This window comes from Scyliorhinus torazame, chromosome 11 (assembly GCF_047496885.1).
Source record: "Scyliorhinus torazame isolate Kashiwa2021f chromosome 11, sScyTor2.1, whole genome shotgun sequence".
In the NCBI taxonomy this organism is placed as follows: Eukaryota; Metazoa; Chordata; class Chondrichthyes; order Carcharhiniformes; family Scyliorhinidae; genus Scyliorhinus; species Scyliorhinus torazame.
Window position 1 is genome coordinate 43,089,121 of NC_092717.1, and position 21,939 is coordinate 43,111,059.

Genomic DNA, 21,939 nt, shown 5'->3' on the forward strand with positions numbered 1-21,939 from the left:
GTCTGACAGTCCTGCATTAGAAGTGTTCCTTCCACAATTCCAACAAGTTGGCACGTTCAGATGTAAAGGGAATCAAGTGAAAAGGTGTCAGGCAGGTTAGATAGCCCACGAGGAGGTCTGTGCTCAACATTTACAAAGAAAAGCTGCATACCTACCTTCGGTAGACATTGGTGGAAATCTCTTGCCAATGATTGCTTCAGCAACAGGCACATGGTAACATCATCAGGATATGTAAATGCCTGTCCAACCTTATGGTGGAAGGTTTTTCAGAAGCATCCTAATAGCAGCAATCTATGCTTTACATTGTACTGTGTGAAAGGAAGCGTGCCAGGGTAATCCACGGCCACCAATCATTTCTGTGGATTTTGGCAAACTCACTTAGGGATGACTGCAGTAACCTGGCTTCTCATGGTTTCAATCAGCTGAGGGTAGGATGCCAGGCTCCACCAAGACATCCTGTGGCTGCCATGAAGCCTGGCATGCACTGACAGTCAGCTATGGCCCGAAATCATCTTGTTGCAATACCGACCTATGGATTGGGTGCTGTAGAGTGACACAGAGGAAAATGGCAAACCACCACAATCTCAGCAGTCACTGAAGAGGAGGCTAGGTCATGCGTTATAGCGTCACTTTTCTGCAGACACATGGTGAGACAAAGAGGTTCCTTTCCTCTCAACCTGGCTATTTTTCCCTAATCTCCTGCCCATTCAGCCTTGGTAAATTTGTTGATGGGTTGAGATGTCTTTTGCAGCTACCCAGAAGTTTTCTAACTTTAGTCCCTGCACTCCCATCACGCACACATTTTTAAAAAAAGAAATTTAGAGTACCCAATTATTTGTTTTCCAATTAAAGGGCAACTTAGTGTGGCCAATCCGCCTAACCTGCACACCTTTGGGTTGTGGGGGTGAAACCCACATAAACATGGGGAGAATGTGCAAACTCCACACGGACAGTAACCCAGGGCCGGGATTCGAACCCGGGTCCTCAGTGCCGCAGTCCCAGTGCTAACCACTGCACCACACGCACACTTTTGATTGATTCAATCGATTCACATTTGCTTTGTATGTAGTTTTTCTCTCATTCCAGTGGTGTGATTCTGAACTTGAACCCAGAGTAATGAATAATTAGTAAAACCAAAAATTTTAATTCACCTGGTTCTTAAAGCAGTGCCAACCAAACCAGAAGTGCTTTGTACCTAAGGCAAACATCACACCCAATGACTATTTGTTTGAATAAAAATGAAGCTCCCTTGATGGCCCACACTATTCATACATAGGAGATAATTTACTGAGGTTCTGTACCCAGAGTGGGACATTCGCAGCCGTGGTAGGTGAAATAGAGCTGTAATGTTGGAACCCCAATTTTCTGCTTGCTTTGCTCTGCAGCAGGGGTTGTGACCCATTGGGTGTAATGTGCATTGGGCTATACAGAGCACAGTACACAAAATGTCTTAGTTCTATTCTGTACTCAATTTGCTGGTATCACTAGCTCGGTGTTATTGCTTGAAAGTACAGGTGTGGATGCCAAGTGAAGACAGATTTGAACTTGGCTCCTACAGTGCATCATGATCGAATAGCCTGCCGACACCCATTGTGAAGACTCACATCAGAAAGGCCAGTTGTGTCTGTCTTCGCTGGTTCTTTTGTAAACGACTGAGCGTTTCTTATCACCTTTGTGGAGGGTGATGGGGTAAAATCGGGAAGTCCCAGTCTTCTACGCCCCGCCCTGCCCCTGCCGAGGCAGAATGCTTAGAAAGTCATTTGGTCAACAAACAAAGAATGTCTCAGGTGTGTTACAAAAACCTTGTCCCGTGAGGAAAGATAGTTCAGTGCCAGGAAACTGCAATATCAATTTTTGTTGTGCATTTTGCAATATTCTATGAATCAACATTAATATTGTCTTGGCCAAACATTTCTGTCCTGATGTATGTGGTATACGTTTCAAAGTTGAATAACAGAGGTTATCAACAACAGTAAGTTTTCATAGGTGAACTGGAATTAAATTCCTTTTGTAATTAAAATACCTTTAGCAATTTGTTTTACACATCATCTACAGCTTCAAAAATATATATCAACAATGATACAAGTGACTTGAATGTCTACCTGTTTGATATAGTGAGAAAATAATCCCTACATTCATAGAATCTACCAACATGAATAGCAAAAAATTGCAAATCATCACGGTAGGTTTAAAATAAAAATATCCTCATGTTTGAACAAGCTTTTGTCAGACTCAACTGCAGTGAACATGTGAATACCTTATATTGTTGGCCTGAGGCTTTGTCCTTGGGATTATTTCCGTCAGCGAATTGTACAGTGAAACACAGCAATTGCTGCAATGAATTGACACCAAACTCATTGCTGCCCTCCAGCATATAACAACTATAGATAAAACCTACTTAACTAATGTCAAATCCCTAAAAGCCTCTTTTTGTTTAGTAGGAAGTAGATTGCCATCTTGTTTCCCAGTCGGAATGTATTTCTTTCCAGTTCCCCACACTCCCTCTAGTTAGATTCCTCTTCCCATTTAATTCAACCAGTGATGTCAGTGATGTGGTTTGTTTTGTTCTTTCCTATTGCTCCTACTCCAAAAGGAGTGAGACAGTGGAAGTGGTGCCAGACCATGAATCCCATTCAGAAGCTGAACAGAATGAGCCTGCTGTGGAAATGAGGTATTGATCCCAGGGCGTTGGTGATATGTGAAGTGTGATTAACTGGTTCATTATCCCAGATCCCTTCAATAGCGGGATATCTTGGTGATTCTCTGAAGCTGTTGAACTACACTTCTTATTTCTGGGGAAATCAAAAAAGATTTATAATATATAAATTTGTAATATATAAGTGCTATAAAAATGTCCTTTTATGTTGCCTTATTCCTGTTGAATAGATGTATTTATTGAATATTAGTAGTCCAATTTCAGGCAAAGGTCCTTGAACATATTTTGGATGTCTCATTTGCTTATGCGACCTTTCTGGTGAGCTGTTCATGAAGAGCTCAACCAAATCATACAAGCATCCTCCTGGCCACAATGCAAAAATAAAAGGCACCTCAGTGGCAGGGGTGCCGACATGAATGCTGTCATCCTGAAAGAAAACAGTAGAGTCGTACTTCATGGATCCACTGTCACTCCTCTGAGGCATTACCCCAGCAATTTTAGTAATCTATTGCAGGACAGAACTGCTGTAAACCATTTTGAACACTGGTACCCACAGCCATGATGGCAATAATCTGAGCTCACATTAAATCAGTCTAAGCTTACATGGCAGCAAGCTAACCTTGTATGATTTCAGTATGAGTTTCCACTGCAGCACCCAGACTTTTAATAAAGGCTGCTTGTGTTGCAATGAATGCTTAAACGTTGGCTATCAGACACTGCCTAATTACTGCACATGGCTGACGGTAGTCTGGGCTGGCTGACCAACAGACATCAGCAAAGGCACTGGCAGGGGTGGGGGGGGGGATGTGAATACTGTCTCTCTACAGCACCCAGACCTTAGGTGGTTGCTGCTTGTGCAGCTTTGGAAGCTCCAATATTCCCATCAGATGCGACTCATGGTTGGATCACAAGTATGCAAACGGAATTGATCACCACTTCCATGCTTGAAAAAAATGGGCTCTAAACTCTGTAAAAAAAAGTCCTGTGCCAAAGTGGTGCTGGACATGTCCATTCTCTTTTACATTGGATGTAAGTTTTCTGGCATGCTTCCAAATGCACCAAGCATTTCATTGTACATACCTTGTTCTGTAGGTTCCTCCTTCAAAGTCCACATCTGAGTTCTCTGCATCAGAACTCCTGTGTGACTTTGTCCTCCATCAAGTTGGCTCGGGCTCTATCCTTGCTCCCTGGCCTGGCCGCTCATTGCTGGGGTCGAACCACATGCAGATCTGACCTCCATGCTATCCTTTAAATGACACGCAGTGTCAGTACTTGAGCTGGAGGCTGCAAGTTTCAAACCTTCATCGTCACTGTCTTCTTGCTGTTCTTCCATTACCTGGTCAGGTTGAGCTTCTTGGGTGTCTGAAAGGAAAAAGGCAAAATGGTATGTTTGTGGTACAGGGAATTAAGGGGTGCATTTTTACACCATCTGCAGCTTGTATATCCGAGGAGTTTGCAAAATGAGGGGGAGTGGAATGTTAGGAGGGTATTCCATAAGGATATCACCATCTTTTAAAAAAATAAATTTAGAGTACCCAGTTAATTTTTTCCAATTAAGGGGCAGTATTTAGTGTGGCCAATGCACCTAGCCTGCACATCTTTTGGGTTGTGGGGGCGAAACCCACGCAAACACGGGGAGAATGTGCGAACTCCACACGGACAGTGACCCAGAGCTGGGATCGAACCTGGGACCTCGGCCCTGTGAGGCAGCAGTGCTAACCACTGTGCCACCATGCTTCCCTAGGATATCGCCACCTTTGATGGTTTCAGGCCTGTGCTGGTCATGGCCACAGTGATAGTCACTTCGGTAATGATGAATATTGTTTCCCCTAGAGGGTAGGACATGCAGGTGCTCCTGTCTGGTTAGTTTCTGCTGCATCTGGTTGTTTGGCACCTTTTCCTGCAAGAGCAAATTTATTGGGCGGGATTCTCCGGTCTCCCAACTGCGTGTTTCCCCTTGGCAGGAGGAGGCTTGCCACTCGCTGGCGGTGGGTATTCTCTGTTCCAGCCACAGTCAATGGGAATTCCCACTGAAGCCACCATATGCTGCTGGGAAACCCAGAGGCGGGGAGTGCACTGCTGGCTGAACCAGAGAATCGTACGGCTTCGTACGGCTGGAGAATTCCAGCCATTGTGTCAGCGAGCATTGTGTAATCTGTTTGGCTGTCATGTTGAACAGCTGACGATGTATTCAAGCTGTGAGATGTGGGTGTGAAGCTCGCAGCAGTACTAAATGTGGTGGAGCATAAAAATATTAGATATGAATCCTGATTGATGTAGAGATTATTTGAAAGGTGGTTGGGTCTTGTGAATTGAGGAGTGCCGGAGGCTAATGGTGCAGTATTTGAAGTTGAATTTGTAGGCTATAACCTGAAGTTATTGAATTCCTTTAGACAGTGCATCAGGTCCCCAGGACCTGACTCCTGGCATTGATATCACCAATATCTACTCCCATTGCTTTCTGACCATGTGTCTGGTGCGCTTTCAGGCCATCTGTAGATACAAGACTTCTCTCCTCCTTTCCATCTCCTTTACTCAAGTTTCCAATGCAGCAACCAAAAGATAAGGAACTCACTTTCTCCCAGGGTTTCCCTGGTCAGATTCACTTCCAGTACAACCGCCAGCAAATAATCAAGCCACAAATGTATGCCCCCTTTAAGAGATGCAGGGTAATCTAAGCAGTGCAGTCCATGGTGTTGATTGCTTAAAGTGCAATTTATCACTGGTTAGATGCTGAAATCATTGGAATAAACAGGGTGCTGGAAGTTGCTGCTTATATCGCAAACAACAGACATGAATTACCCTTGCCTGTTTTCGGGGCAATCGAAGTTGCCTCCCTGTATATCAACTATTTTGATAACTCTGGAAAATATCAGTCTTTAATACTATTGTGTATATGTTGCAAGATTAAAATGTGAAGAATGCATTCCATATCTGTAGAAGTTCATACAAACTCAAAACATTAGCTATGCTTCTCTCTCTCTCCACAGACTCTGCCAGACCTGTTGAGTTTTTCCAGCTTTTTTTCTTTCTACATTCATCACCTGTTCTGTTTCAGGGACTGGAGTCTGCGTAGTATTAGTAGTGTAGTAGACTGCTCATTGTTCGGGTATGTCCAAGCTGAAAGGTTACATTTTATACAGGTAAACCAAAGCAAAATAATTTGATTATAATGGAGGAAGGAGGGTGTGTGCTGCTTCCCCCATTCTCTTAGTTGTTTCTGCATGATCCCATAGACAAGGAGGATCCAAGGCATCCTGCTTGGCAGCTGCAGTGGATGACCAGTACAGGAGTTTCTCTGCTTTCATCCTTTGCTGCAGTCCACCAAGAGTTGTGAACAATGCTTATGCCATGATATCACTATGGGGCAAGGCAATGCTATCACTAAAGATAAACTCCTGGAACTAACTCATCCAATATGGGCATTGAATCCCGCTGTCAGCGTTTTTCCACAACACCCTCTTAGTTGACTGGCCCTAGTCTAGAAAGTAGTCCTCTTGGTGTCCTCTTAGTTGGAACACAATACAGATAGAACTTATCGACTGGCATTCTTGATAATGGTGTATAATGAAAACATCAACAACAACTTACAATTACAAAGCACCTTTAACATAATGAAATGTTCCAACTTTATCAGGAATAAATGATGCTCCTACAAAGATAATTAGTGATGTATGGGCTTTTTTCAGGGTCCAAAGAAAACTTCCACAAACTGCATTGTATTATTAAGATTTGACTTTAAATTTTCAACCTCTGAGCATTTTATGCTGACTTTTGCCTAACTTTTAAATCATTTCAGGCATACTTCGTATTCAAGAGGAATGTGTATTGATGTCAGTTTGACTTTGCAGTAGCATGCTGTCATCATTTTACACATTTTTTTTGTTGCAGTAATGTTCTGGTACATTTCAAAGTCTGCATTGACTATTTAACTCTTTAGTCTGAAAATTACTGTTGGTGATGTTCTAAAATGGATTAACCTGCTCAGAACAAGCTTCTCCCTTCATTAAATTTAACAGAGGAATGAGTATGTTTATTTCAAATGGATTATGATTTACGATAAAGTATCGGAGGGGGTCTCTAAGCATTTTAAATCCTCAGATGATAAAACTAAAAACTACATCTTTTCAACACTTTTATGTTTCTCTTTCCTTCCTGTTTGGCCATTTCAATTTGTGTCATATTTTCATTATTCACCAGAACGAAAACTAACAAAACAGCAGTTGACAAAACAACAGCTTTCTCCACCCATCTTGAACACTCCTTATTACTTGGCAAGTTGACGAGTAAAATTTGTATTCAACTGCTCATGAAAGAAAAGAACATTCTCCCTGTTTCCCACTCCTTGACTGAAATTTTAATTGAACACGTGGTGGGGGCAACGGGTTGTGAACCCAGTGGTTGCTGTAGCAGAATTGCCGTGACTATTCAACTTAGCAACATTGGAACCCTGCCTCCTATTTCCCAAACAATGAGCTGATGCCGCCCTTCAGTGGAAGGATCTCTATTTACAGGGACCCTATTTGTGTCAGAATGACTGCACCCTTCATGGCTCAGGACAGTTCTAGAAATTAGTTGTAGAAAGAGAGGCCACCTTCACGAAAAATCAGATGCGGCAGGCAACCAAGTGCATGCTAAACCTAACCAATGACCAGCGCACTCAGTTTATCAGTATAAATAGGATGATAGGACGTCTCATCCATTCAATGACTCATTGAGTGCAGCTAAATTTTCTCCAGCTCTTGACTAGAAAGAAATGCAAATTAACCAGGAGGGGGAAGATGGTAACCGAACAAATTGAAATGGAGAGTCTGCTCAAGACGCTCCCACTTCTCATTTTTTTAAAGGACTTTGAGCCTTCCATTCTTGCCATCTCCATTGTTGCATCCCAAACTTCTAATAGACATTAGCCTTAAGGATTTCTGACTGTGGGGATCATTTGTGTGTGGGGGGGGGGGGGGGGTTGCAGATGGTGTGGGTTTGGAGTGTCTTATGACTCAATGCATGCCAGTTATCTGAAACCTGCCTGTGTAAGCCTGTCGTGGGCTTCTTTGGCATGCACCCTGGCTACATCAGGCATCTCATCATTAACAGTAATCGGCACCATCTTCGTCCTGTAACTCTTATCCTCCAGTGCACACTATGCAAGGCACAGCAATTACTGGCATCCTCAACACCCTTGCTGATGCATACAGAAGGGAGAACCCAGAACTGTCCTGGAACCTGAATCTTCAGCAAACTTGCTCAGTGATCACCCTTTTAGTCATGTGGTTCCTGTTGTATGTTTCCTCTGCAGTCATGCTAGGGTTTATCCCATTGACAACGGCGGGACTGGTAGATCCTGCTGGCAGGCCGCCTCCCCCGTCAAAAAAACGTGGAGGGGTGATCGGTAAATCCCACTCCATAAGTGCCAGGCAATGACCATTTCCAACTAGAGAGAATTTAACCATCTCCCCATGATATTCAATGGAATTACCATCGCTGAACATTCATTATCAGCATTCTGGATGTTAACATTGACCAGAAACTGAACTGGACTAGCCATATAAATGCCGAGACTACTGAGAGGCCAGCAATCCTGTGAATAACTCATCTCCTGAATCCCCAAAGCCTATCCATCATCTATGAGACTCAAGTTCACAAATCCACTTTCCTGGATAAGGGCAGATCCAACAACATTCAAGGAACTCAACACCATCCAGGACAAAGCAGCCTGATTGTTGGTACCCTATCCACCAACTTAAAAGCTCACTTCCTCCACCACTTTTAATATATATATATATATATATATAGAGAGAGAGAGTACAGTGCAGCAGCTCACCAAGACTCCTTCAACAGATCTTCCAAACCCACACTTTTTATCACCTAGAAGGACAAGAGCACATGCATGGGAACACCACCATCGTCAAGTTACTCTCCAAACCACACACCATCCTGATGTGGGATCATAATCCAGAAACGCCTTTCCCATCAACACTGTGGCTGCACCTGCACTAGATGCATTGAAATGGTTCAAGAATGCAACTTAGCACGTCCCTCTCATGGAAAGTTAGGGGCAGACAAAAAATCCTGGTCTAACCAGTGAGACCCACAACCCATGCATTTGTTTTAATGCCCCGCCAGTAACTGCCAAAGTCATTGTGACCTTGAACTACTAGCTTCTTCCAAGGATCAACTGAGGACCTTGTAGCATCTGACAAATGGCAGTGCACCGCTGCATCTCGCAGGTTACTGATGCCCTATTTGCCAGAGCTGGGCAGTACATTCAATTATAGACCGATGGTGCCTGAAAGATAAAGAGAGCAGTGTGTTTTGCTGCCCTCGCTGAATTCCCCAAGCTGCAGGGCATCATGAATTGAAATCAGGTATCCATCAGAAAGCCAGTGATGACCCACTGAGATTTATTAGCAGGAAGAACTTCCACTTGTTCAACGATCAGCTGCTCAGCAACCACAACAAGAATTCCAGTGCTGGAACATGGCATGTTCCACACTGGTATGCCCATGTTGGGCTTGAAGGTCTCATCAGAATGCCATCAAGTTCAGAGGTCAACTGCTTGAGCAATTTGATTATGTCTCTCTGATCTAGGATGAACAGTATGGTATGGAAACACACTCTGAGCTGCCTGTGCTCATACCACCACTGATGAAATAGCCTGGAACATGTAAACATGTTCGAATATGCCCAGAGTTTCACCATCACTATTCAGGGACCCTGGATCCCCTTCTCTACCTCATACCTCTTTTCTTGTAGCAACAAAATATGGTGTGGAATTTAAGACAATCACCAGAAAAAACAGCACTGGGAAAACTAATAGGGCTGCAGGATGCCAAGTCCACTGGACGAGATGGCCTCGTGTCTTACACAAAGTGGCTACAGAGATAGGAGATGAATTGGATGTAATCTTCCAAAATTTCTAGATTCTGGAAAGTCACAGCAGATTGGAAAAGTTCAAATCTAACACTTTTATTCAAATAAGGAGGGAGACAGAAAGCAGTTAGCCTAATATCTGTCACTGGGGAAATGCTGGAATCCGTAATTAAGGAGGTAGTAGCGGGAGATTTCGAAATTCATAATACAATCAAGCAACATTGTGTTTGTCAGATTTTTTAGAGTTCTTTGAGGATGTAACATTCAACATGGTGAATGGGGAACCAGGAGGGAATTTTCGAAAGGTATTCAGTAAGGTGCCATATAAGAGGTTAGAGCACATGATAGGGGGCTGGATCCCCCGCCGCATCGAGAACTCCGCTACAGGCGGTGGATAATCCAGCAGACGCCGATCCCGTTCCTATGCTCCGGCCTTCCGCTGGTATCGGAATCGAGGTTCGTGTCCCGTGTTAGTGGGAGGATGAACTTGGGTCATTAAGACCCATTTGCACCCTATTAACGGGCCGGGTACCATATTCTCCGGGCACTAGACTAAGAATCATGTGGGCGAGAATTGGTGCAGGTCCAATAAAAAATTGATTTTTATCTCCGTGTGCATCTCTGGGAACAGCTCGTAGCACACTGAGTCTGATGTTGCAGAGTTGCTTGGGATGGACCTTGACATAAACTCTTGCAACTCTTTCAAGAACTTCTTTGCAAAGACATATTCCAGAGCAAGATGGAAGATGACCTCTTCCCCACCATGGCTACTTCAAACGCAGTGCGTGGAGGCAGTGAGACTCCAAGCGTGCAGGCAGGGTCGGAGTGTGGGCCCTTCTCACCTCCAGCCAAGCTACATCTTGGTACTTGTTCTAACGTTCTGGCGATGAGGTATCCTGCCGAATAACTTTAGCCACAGAGTCTCAAGTTATGTGAGGATGCTGCATGGTGGTAGCACCAGTCCGGTATGCAATAAATGCTTCATTTGAACCCTAGATGGGAAACTGCTGCAGCTACAAAAACACCATAAAGTGAACTTAATTTGCAAAACATTTCTGTGCTTCCAGCTAATTTTGTATCCTCGAGCTGTATTTTCAGCTGAGTGTGCAGGCACGTTTCAGTGCGCAAATGGCTACACTTTGACTTCTCTTGGAAGGAAAACCAATTTTCCTCCATATTCCTGACCCTGTGCATTTTCCTTTGGCCCTTTTGCAGACCAGGAATGCCTAGTGTGCAAAACACATACCCATCTCCAATGTTGGATTCCTGTTTTAAATGAGGGGGGGGGATTGGGGGTGGGGGGTGCTGGTGAAAGTTGGATCTGCTCCACTGCACCATTTTTGTTTGGTGATGTAGAGTTTTGGAAGCCTATATAAAGCACACCCAGTTTGAGGGTTTGTGAAGAAAATGGAAAGCCTGCAGGGGAGTCAGGAACATTCTGAAAGATGAATGTAAAATGTTTTGACACATTGATGTGTCATGATTCGATGGTATATTGTAATGTAATTGTGCTTTTAATGCAGCGATTCATCTGTCCTGCAAAGGTACATTGACCTTTACATTGACCACCATTGTGTAACTGTTAGTCGTAGACATGGAATATGTGGGCAGCACGGTAGCACAGCGGTTAGCACAGTCGCTTCACAGCTCCAGGGTCCCAGGTTCGATTCCTGGCTTGAGTCACTGTCTGTGCGGAGTCTACACGTTCTCCTCGTGTCTGCATGGGATTCCTCCGGGTTTTCCGCTTTCCTCCCACAGTCCAAAGATGTGCAGGGTAGGTGGATTGGCCATGCTAAATTGCCCTTAGTATCCAAAAAGGTTAGGTGGGGTTACTGGGTTACGGGGATAGGGTGGAGGTGTGATCTTATGTGGGGTGCTCTTTCCAAGGGCGGGTGCAGACTTGATGGGCCAAATGGCCTCCTTCTGCACTATAAATTCTATGATTTCTATGATGACTCATAGAGGTCTGCAGCACAGAAAAGGCCCTTCAGCCCATCACGCCTGCACCAGTCAAAAGCAACCACCTAACTATTCTAATCTCATTTTTCAGTATTTCATCCATAGCTTTGTACACTATGGCATCGCAAGTGCACAGCTAAATACTGCTTAAATGTCATGAGGGTCCATGCCTCTACCACGCTTTCAGGCAGTGAGTTCCAGACTCCCACCACCCTCTGGGTGAAAAACTATTTCCCCATATCCCGCACAAACCTCCTGCCCCTTACGTTAAATCTATCCCCCTGGTCATTGATCCGTCCACCATGGGGAAAACAAGTTCCTTTCTGTCTATTCTATTTCTAACCTTCTAAACTTTATGGCCGTGATTAGAATCGCTGAGGGGGGGGGGGCGCAAAACCCGCCACGCCGCTCCGACGCCGGCACGATGATTCTCCGGTGACCGGAGAATCGGTGCCAATTGCGCCGGCGCGGTCGTCGCGGCGCCGGTCGGGGGCCATTGAAAGCGGCCCACCCCGGCGATTCTCCGCGCTCGACAGGCCGAGTGCCCACCCAGTCCCGCCGGCGTTGTTTGCGTATGGTCCTACCTGGCGGGAACTCGCCGTTCTGGCTGCGGGGGCTGTCCTGGTGGTGGAGCAGGGGGAGCCGACTCCAGTGGGGGCCTCCACGGTGGCCAGGCCCCTCTATCCGGGCAACCTATTGGCGGGCGGCTTATTCTGGGGGGGGGGCCTATGTTCCTCTGCGCTGGGCCCCTGTAGGGCTCCACCATATTGCCCATGGGCCGGCGCGGAGACGGCCGTTGCGCGCATGCGGGGACCCGCGCTGGCAGGCATGCATGCGCGGCCCGCACCGGCCGTGGCAGGCCGGCTTTCGGTGCCAGGACAGCACACAGCACACCAGCGCCATTCTAGCCCCCTAGGAAGGGGTGAATGCCTGGGCCTGGAAGCCCGCTGACACCGGCGTCGTTCGCGCCGGTTTTGATGTCGTCAAAACTTGGCCGGGATTTCGGAGAATCACGGCACATACATCTCAATCATGTCCCCCCACTCAATCTCCTCTGCTCCAAGTAAAACAACTCAAGTGTATCCAATCTCTCTGCATAACTAAAACTCTACAGCCCAGGCAACATCCTGGTAAATCTCCTCTGCAACATTTCCAATGCTGTCACATCCCTACTTTAATGTGGATTCCAGTACTGCACACAATACTCTAGCTGTGTCCTAACCAACGTTTTATGCAGTTCCAGAATAACCTCCCTGCTCTTAAACTCTATGACTCGCTAATAAAGTCAAGTATCCCATATGCCTTCTTAACCACTATATCCAACTGCCCTGCTATCTTAAGGGCCCGGTGTACATGCACACCAAGGCCCCTCTGATCCTCTGTGCTCCCCATGTTCATCACGTTTTCCCTTGCCTTGTTGTCCTGCCCAAATGCATCACCTCACACTTCTCCGGATTGATTTCCATTTGCTGCTGACCAGCCCGTCTGTATCCTCCTGTAATCTAAGGCTTTCCTCGTAACTGTTTACCACCCCACCAATTTTCATATCACCCGTGAACTTTACTGATCAACCCTTCTACGTTCAAATTGAAATCATTTATATAAACCACAACCGCAATCCCCACGGGACCCCACTGGACACAGGCTTCCAGCCAGAAAAACGCTCCTCGACCATCCACTCTGCTTCCTGCTACTCAGCCAATTCTGGATCCAATTTGCCAAATTTCCTTGCATTCCATGGGCTCTTACCTTCAACATCATCCTCCCATGTGGGACCTTATCAAAAGCCCTGCGGAGGTCCAAGTAGACCATGTCAAATTCATGCCCTCATCTACACAACTGACCACCTCTTTGGAAAATTTCACATCAAGTTGGTCAAACATGACCTCCCCTTTACAAAACCATGCTGACTGTTCTTGATTAATCCCTGCCTTTCCAAATAGAGATTAATTCTGGGTGCGATCTACCGGCAGCGTTGTGGCCGAACGGGAGAGCGACATGGCCGATAGATGCCAGGGGAGACATCCTGAGGGCTTCCCGACAGCCAGTATGCCTTGTGAGATCTACCCAGCTCTCATGAGGCTCTGTGATCAGGATCCGCCCACAATGGGTGGGATGACAAAGTAGGTTAAAACTTGCTTAGGCGTGCAGACCGGGATCTATCGGGCATCTCGGTATCTACCGGGATCCCCAGCGAGACCCCAGCTGGGCGCTGATCAGTACAGTTCCACACAAACGTGGACCAGGTGGAAAGGCGATTGTGGGGTCTCCCTGGCCACCAGAGACCCCTGGGTGTTCAGGGACAGGGCAGGGTGGCCTTCTGGCCTTCCCCCTTGAATGCGGGTACCTTGACACTGCCAGGCTGTCACTTTTAACTGCCACTCTGGCACTGCCAAGGTGCCTAGGTGACACTGCAAAGCAGGAGCACTTCCAGGGTGGCAGTGCCAATAGGGCTGGCGAGGGGCCATGCCCATGAAAGGAGGAGTGGAAGGATATATGAAGGATGGGAGGGTACAGGGCGGGGATGAAGGGGCCTCCGAAAGGTTGGGGTGTGAAGTGTGAGGGTCCTGGAAGGGAGGGGGCCCGAACAGTGATGTGGGAAGGCCTGAAAAAGAGGGCCCCTCAGAGACCCCAGAGCAAGGTGTCATTACTGGGGGGGGGGGGGAGGGTATAATGCCCATGTGGGTGGCTGGTATGGGGGGACCACAAGCCCACTTAGAGATCGGGGCACCCTAGCGGCCGGGTGACACCAGCAGTTCCAGGGTACAACCCTGCCCAAAGGGCATGCACTTGGGGGCCTCCAATCCCCTTGTAGACCCCCGCATGTGCCGTTCCATCTGGTCCCCGTTGATGGAGACGAATACTGAATGGCACTCACCCGAGGTCTCTGAGGCGAAGGGGATAGACCCCAACACCTTGGGTGCCTCGGGAATTGCACATTACTAGTTATCTTGCTCTAATATGCAGATTTGCTAAAAAGTGATTGTGGGCGGGATTTGCATCGCAATGTCTCGCGTGATCACGTTAGACCTCACGAGATGTTGTGAGCCGGGTCGATCCAGGGAGCAAGGTCGCCCGGCTTCTATTGGCTATGTTATGCTGCGGCTCACTTTTCGGGCACTGCGTGGCCGTTCGATCAAGTCCTTAGAAACATTTCCATTAGATTGTGCCCTCTGTCTTTCGGAATTGTTTCCAAAGTTTGTCCGCCACTGAGGCTAGACTGACTGACCTGTAGTTTCCTGGTTTTTCCCTTCTTCTTGAATAATGGTACCACATTGACTAGCTGCCGATCCTCCGGCACCCCTCCTGTGGCCAGAGATGAATTGAAATTTATTGCCAGTGCCCTTGCTATTTCCTCCCTTGCCTCTCTCAACAGGCTGAGATACCTTTCATCCAGCCCTGGAGATTTATCTATTTTTAAGCCTGCCAGACCACTTCTTCTCTGTATATCGTAATTAATGTTCACATGCATTACAGTACATTTCAAATAGAGAATGCACAATAGTGCATTAAAATGTAAAATAAATGGTGCCTGCTGTCATATTTCTGGTGTGCTCATTTAATTGGGCTGACAGATATAGCTATTCTTTTTTTTTTTAAAAAGCTTGCTTCTAAAGGTAGAAAAATGGCCTGCACTTGCTCCCACTCCATTGATTGATGGGCAGTCTGCTTTGCAATGGATATCTATTCTATCAGTGGAGCTGGAAGCTTTTGTTATGATAGCTGTTCCATTATGAATGCTTGGCACTCTTTCAAAAGCTTCAGCTCAGCAGCAGTCGGTTTTATCGATCCAAGAATTATTGAGACATTTGTGAGCCTATTATAAAAAAATATGTCTTTGATGTGTTTTTTTTGTTTGTTTACAAAGTTAATAGGCACTTTAAGGATAACAACTTTGTTTTCTCTCTTGGGTTGTTTGGTCCAGTATCGCTGTTAATTAGTTTGAATTCAGAATTTTCTTAGCTTGTTAGATGTTTAATACTTTTGCAATGATTTTAATATAATTCTCCTTGCTAGTGAATGGCGCCTGAGAACTGTACATAGTGCATTCTGGGTGAGTGGCTATGGAGGACACAAGGGGAGCATAAATGTGCTATGAGGTGGCACCGGGAAATGTGAGGGAGAATTGGTGGCATGGAAAACCTGAGAGCGCAAGGGGTGGTGGGTGAGGGGTGAGATTTTGGACGACCATTAAATAATGTTGGGAGCTAGGCTGCTGTGTTGGAGAACCAGGCTGAGCTTTCTAACCAGCCTGCCTCCATGCTCACACTCCTTATGCACTCCATGGCGACTCACAAAATGCACTGTGAACCCAACCCCTGTATGAAAAGATAACAATCCCTCGTAAAGTAAGACATGTGTCCGGTGTGAATTTTGCGGGTTTTTCCGGGCTCAGATGAAAATCCGGCCCCATATCCAAAAGTAATAAGAAACTGACAGAACCTTGAGAACCTGATATAGCATTAAATGATTTGAACAATGTATGTGCTGACAGAATGTGGTGCACTGAACTCAACAACACTATGGGGAAAATGCTGAAGATTATTTTGCAACGTGTGCTACAGAGTGGATAGTTCCTCAATACTGAATGCTTATTTTCTTTTTGAAGGATAGTATTCTCAAAGATTACTGTGTGTGTTATTTTGTTTACTGTGTCTAAATCACATAATAGTGCCTTGTATTAAATTTAATGCAATGTTTGGAGCGGTTGGCTGGTATCGAGCCCTTGTGCATTTTCTGAAGGAAGATTGATTGTCTTGGTTTGACTGACTTTCTTTCAAGGCTGTTTCTTTCCATCAGAGGTGTTACCTTCTGGCAAAGATGTGCTCTGAAATATTGCTCTATGCTAAATCTATCAGAAGGTTTATTATAGGAAATACAAGATTTTCTTTGCCTTAATGATTAATTTCTTTCAGTTTTACAAAAGCACCTGAAACTCCAAAGACTCTGATGGTATACAGCTGCAGAGTTTTGGGGACACGTCCAACGCCAAAGTGGTTTAAGTCTCTTTCTCAAGATTGTACGTAGACATTCATCTGTGAAATAAATCTGACTTCGGATTAGGCGAAAGGTTCACAAAATATGTCGTGAAACGCATGTTTTTGAAAGGTTAAGGTTCAACTGAGTGGCTTTTTAACTGACATTACAGGAATCGTGAGGGATCCGATAGACAGGAATATCAGAGGTCCAGACCATCAGAACAACGGCCTGTACTCGAGCGGATGAACTCCCGCTCCAGATCCTCAGAACGTGCCGAAACAAACGTCATGAGATCGATGCCATCATTAACATCGGGAAGATCTGCCCCTCCCTCACCTGCACTAACGAGGTGAAAGAGATACATCAAACTGCCAGACTAATCTCCTTTACCCCCCCCCCTCGCCAACTCACCCTTTACTTTTCCTGTAGTTGAGTGATGTCTCCCTTCATCATAGAATAGCACTAGAAGCCCTCAGTACTAACCTCCTTAACACAGCACTTATATCCATGCACGGATATAATGGTGTGGGCATCATGCATTTTGTTTATCAACATTCTTCAGCATCTGTTTATGTGAATCACAATATGTTTAGAAGCCTGGGATGTCTGCTACATTCAGCACGTCGTGATTATCCTTGTTTTCTCTTGCAGCTCAAAGATCTGTAAAAGGTTGGATGCAGTCCCTAACCTGCTTGACACCTGCAGAGCAAATAGCATTTTGATACCAATGCTGTTCTATGTATTGATCATGTTATTAATTGTAACTTACACTCACAATGCCTATGTAACAGTCGTTAGGACAGCAGTCAATGCCAGTTTCCTGGCTGGGAGGGGGACAGTCGCTATTATCAGCACATAATCCAGTACAAGCATTTTATATACACTAGTTACAATGGGAATGAATTTTAAACTGATGAGGTAATATCCCCCCAGTGACCCATTGAAAGTGTGTTGCCATCACAAATGTTTTTACCTAATCAACACAACCGCCAACTTATTAGAAAATAAAGACACCCAAGTAATTTTCCCTTAAGTTAATCATTTATTTTTGTTGTAAAAATGACCCTTCCTGTATAGTGAGCTTTTCAGTTTTTTGTTTTTCCTTGAACATTCTGTACAAAGGCGCTCATCACCTGGTTAGAGGCAATGCTGCACCCATTGCCACTGCCCATGAAGATTATCCTGACTCAAAGCTACTGCCCATTTCTTCTTGGATCCTCCTATCCCAGTTGACACAGAAATGACTAGTGCAGTATCGTCAGTCAAACTCCAATGAGCAGAGCAGAGTCAGGGGGAGGAGAGAACTCACACCCTTTTTATGACCGCACCTGCCATATTTTGGTAAGTATTTGAAGGCCAGTCTTTCCGTGAATGAGTGTGGGTTAGTGAATGGATGACTGAATGGGTGCGTAGATCACTGGGTGAATGGGTAATTAGGTGGGTGAGTGAGTAGTCAGGTAAATGGGTGAGTGTGGGGGTGTATACATGGGTGAGGTGGGTAGTCAGGTTGGGGTATAGTCAGGTCAGGGGATAGTCTGGTTGGGTCGAGGGTGTGGTCGTGTGTTCAATGGGGAATCTGTTCAGGTGGAGTGTTAGATGGGGGTCAGGGATTTGGTTGGTTTGGGCTGGGAGTGTAGCCGGGTGGGGAGTACTCAGGTGGTCGGGGGGGGGGGGGGGGGGGGGGGGTTGTCAGGTGGCTGTGGGGGAGGGGTGCGTACTTGGGGAGCAGTTGGTTGTGGAGTTACTCGGGTATGAAACCAGTTTTAAACTGCCATTTTCTGAGTAACTATCAGGGAAAGTTACGTGTATCTAGCCAAAGACTCCAACTATAGTCAGAGGTAATGACATTAGCGCAGGGTCCTGGGGAGCAGGGAACCAGCACATCCAAAGTCTAAACTTCCTGGGTAATTTTCACACATGTCCACAAGTCAGGACTTCCATAGGATCCTGATGCGCATCTTCCGTCCGGTCCCTAACAATGCGGTGACAGGAAGATTTGGAGCATAATGCTTTTCTTCCCTTTCTTAAGTATGCTCATTTCTGCTTATTTACAATGATTTGATTTGATTTTGACACAAAAGTCACTACTTTATGTATCATCATGTCATGCCTAATTTCACATGAGGTACAAACATTGAAAATTTTAATCAACCAAGCTTCTCAATCAACTAAACTCTTATCAATGACATATTCACCAATTCCTTTCTGCTTTATGCCATTAGACACCAGCTCTGTGATCAATTATATTGGTAGGCACCTTTGACCCTCTGAGTACTGAATGTCTTTATAATTTCAACATTTTGGCCAAGGTTTCTCTTTCTAAATTGCTAATCCCGTGTGGGTTGAAGCACAATCTAAGAGAGAAATCACGGAGCTATGAAATATTTCCTCTTGCACTATATATTAAATTTTTCTCTGTCACTTTTATATTTACACTTTTTTTCGGTACTGGAAAGGGAAAAAGATCTGCCTGTCAACCAACTGGTTTGACATAGAGTACATAAATCTGTTTTACCTTAATGTAATATTTTTTCTTTTTCATATGCTGCGATGTTTTTCTGTTTGCTGTGACATTCAGTTTTGGAGAACCAGTGCCATGATTATTTAAAACATTTTTACACATTTGCCCAAAACTGCTTTTACTATGATGCCTATTCGATTGCTTGAGGTAGTTTGATGCTGTCTGCTTGATATTTTATGCCACGCCTACTTTCTAAAGTCCGAATTCTAGAATCAATAAGCTTATTTCCAAAGCTCACCTCACCTATTTTGAAACTAGCGTACCTGTACTTAATTTTTTTTTTTTTTTTGAGAAAAACAATTAACCATTTTTTAAAAATCGTACAGGTCACATCTTCGTAGTGGATCAGTCCAAACAAGTCCAACCAGCACACCAATGGCAGGACGAAGAGGCCGCCAGCTACCACAGCTTCCACCAAAGGGATCCCTGGAAAGAAGTAAGTGAGAACTACCAAAATATTGCTCAATCATTCCATCAAATAGCCAATGATGTGCGTACTGTGTTTCAAGTTTGCAAAGTTGAAAAGCTGCAAAAATAAGAGCTCATTGTCAATGGCTTTAAATTTTGTTTGAAAGTTGTGTGTGCGTGAGTGATGAATCTTTACAATCATATCCAACAGAAATGCTGAAACACTGAAATATTATACATATAGACAATATACATAGAGATATTTCAATAATTAAATGCAATAAAATATTCTGTAAAATATATATCAGGGCAAAACAATACATTATTGGCATTTTGTAACTAATTAATTTTACTTGTCCATTAACAATTCAGATTAAACTTGAAAGGCCCAAAAGTATTAAATTATTTGTGTTTCTTTACTAATATTACAGTAATAGATTTGTAAGGTGCAGAATTAAATTGGAGTATCAATAGTCCAGACGTCCTCGAATTGATGTGTGCAACCATGGCGCAATGGTTTAATTGCTTGATTTCCTTGCAAGTATGCACACCAGGCAGTATTTAACTTTGGTGATAGGGGTCTTGCCCGCCAGCTGCAAAACCGCAAGTGCCCTGGGTTGCCTGTTTTCGGAATGACCCACCTAAGTAGGTTTTGGGCAGGTGCGTCATGGACAGGTGCGGCCCTTCTCTGGGATCAACGACCCTTGGGACCCAAGTCTTGTGCCCCCAAGAACTGCCTGCCAATAGAAGCCAGCAGCTGTGCATTGCAGGCAGCGCCAGCCAGAGCAATGATAGCTGCTGGCAATATGCCCGCCTGAGGCCAAGGATCATTTTGAAACCTTGGCGACAGGTGAGCAAGGTTGAGGTGAGTTCCTTAAATGGGCATTAATTGCTCACCTAAGGGCCGCAATTGGTGGCGGGTTGGGAAGGTCATCCACGAGCCTTCCTTCCCTGGACTTTATCAGGGCAGAAGTGGAAAGGTGGCGGGGTTCTCACCTGCTATCTTCGCACCCGACTAAATGCCTTCCCCACCCACTGCCTCCTTGGAGGCGGTTTTGGATTCTGCCCATTGTGTTAAATCGGAGCAAAGCTGATTGTGCAGATGGTGAAAATTGCTTCTTGTCACAAGTAGGCTTCAAATGAAGTTACTGTGAAAAGCCCCTAGTTACCACATTCCGGCGCCTGTTCGGGGAAGCTGGTACGGGAATTGAACCGCGCTGCTGGCCCGCCTTGGTCTGCTTTCAAAGCCAGCGATTTAGCCCTGTGCTAAACCAGCCCCTGTGGTTTAAACTAAAGTATTTTATCCTGGAGAAAACTCAGTGCTTTGTTTTTGTATCTTCTTTACGGAAGGAAACAGATCTGCTTTATCCTAATATTGATCGGTGAAAGATTATTTGTTGATGCTCCAATTTCGTTTCATATTTTTCTTTTATTTATTCCTTTTTTTGTTCTGTTGCTTTCTTCCCAGACAATGGCGAAGAAGGATTTGATCTTTATGAAGGTTTGTAAACATAAATGGGGTTATTTTTGTAGAGGAGCCTTTTGGGCTTTGTCTGCAGAAATAAACACAACTGCAATAGATTTCCTGTGGTTTCAGTTGTCCAGAACTACCAAATGTGTAATTACATTTTTAATTTTTCTTTTCATCTAAACTGAGCAGAACTTGTAAATTTAACAGTTCTATAGAAGTGACATTAAAAAATAGTTAGTACTTTCCTCTGGCGTGGAGCTTGTTGTAAGCAGTTCATTGTATGTGAATGGGCAGGAAACCATGCAGTGTCAATTGCAGTCATTTTCTTTGACAAAGGAATGTGGTTCAAAACCATAAGCAGACAATAGATTCAGAGGAAAAGCTATACTCAGCTGTGTTTGTGTGTGTACACACATGCAGAGAATACATGTTCATGTTTTGTTTTGATGTTTGTTTTCAAACATGATTTAATATTAGACGTGTTGTGTGATTTATTATGTTGACTATCTCTAAAAATAATATGGACTTCATTATAGGAGCTACATTGCACTGTCATCAGTATGTTATGTTATACTTACATCTATGTATCAGGAAATTATATAAAAGGCAAAGGATATGACACTGAATTGCAAAATAACAATCCAGTCATGATCGGAATGGCAAGGCTAATCAATTTTCATCAGATTAAGCCTTAAAATCAAAACCCTGTCAGTCAGTATCTATTACTTTTTAAAATTACAAGCCTCTTTACCAGTGAGCAGTCTACAGGTGCCCAGCCTTCTTAACTGAGTCCTGAGACCCAATACCATGAGAGGCTCAGGCCTACCCCTTCAGGCTCAGGAATCATTTCCTGTAGCCGATTTGATGATAAAATCTCGATGTCACTAAATAAAAAAACATAAATTTTTAGAACTCCTTTAGTCACATCCTTTAAGTTTCTGATATAGTAAACCTTTTATAAACAAAAAAGGTTCAAATGGTATTTAGACTTATCGCGATAACTCTGCATTTGATTTATGTCAGGGAAAATCTCCCATGCCAGTGTTCTGACTTTGGCCCGATAATGTCTCTTCT

The 21,939-nt window shown here is 44.6% G+C and overlaps 1 protein-coding gene across 31 annotated transcripts in view; it reads left to right on the forward strand.

Moving 5' to 3' along the window:
- Positions 1-21,939, forward strand: part of rims2a (regulating synaptic membrane exocytosis 2a) — a 1,580,193-nt gene that overhangs the window by 971,628 nt on the left and 586,626 nt on the right. For 22 of the 31 annotated variants that reach the window (XM_072467178.1, XM_072467182.1, XM_072467185.1 and 19 more), the window contains 3 exons: positions 16,635-16,814; positions 19,313-19,422; positions 20,863-20,895. In XM_072467178.1, coding sequence (XP_072323279.1) covers positions 16,635-16,814; positions 19,313-19,422; positions 20,863-20,895 — 323 coding nt within the window. The remainder of the gene's footprint in view (positions 1-16,634; positions 16,815-19,312; positions 19,423-20,862; positions 20,896-21,939) is intronic. The other 9 variants (XM_072467181.1, XM_072467187.1, XM_072467210.1 and 6 more) reach the window with 3 other exon arrangements.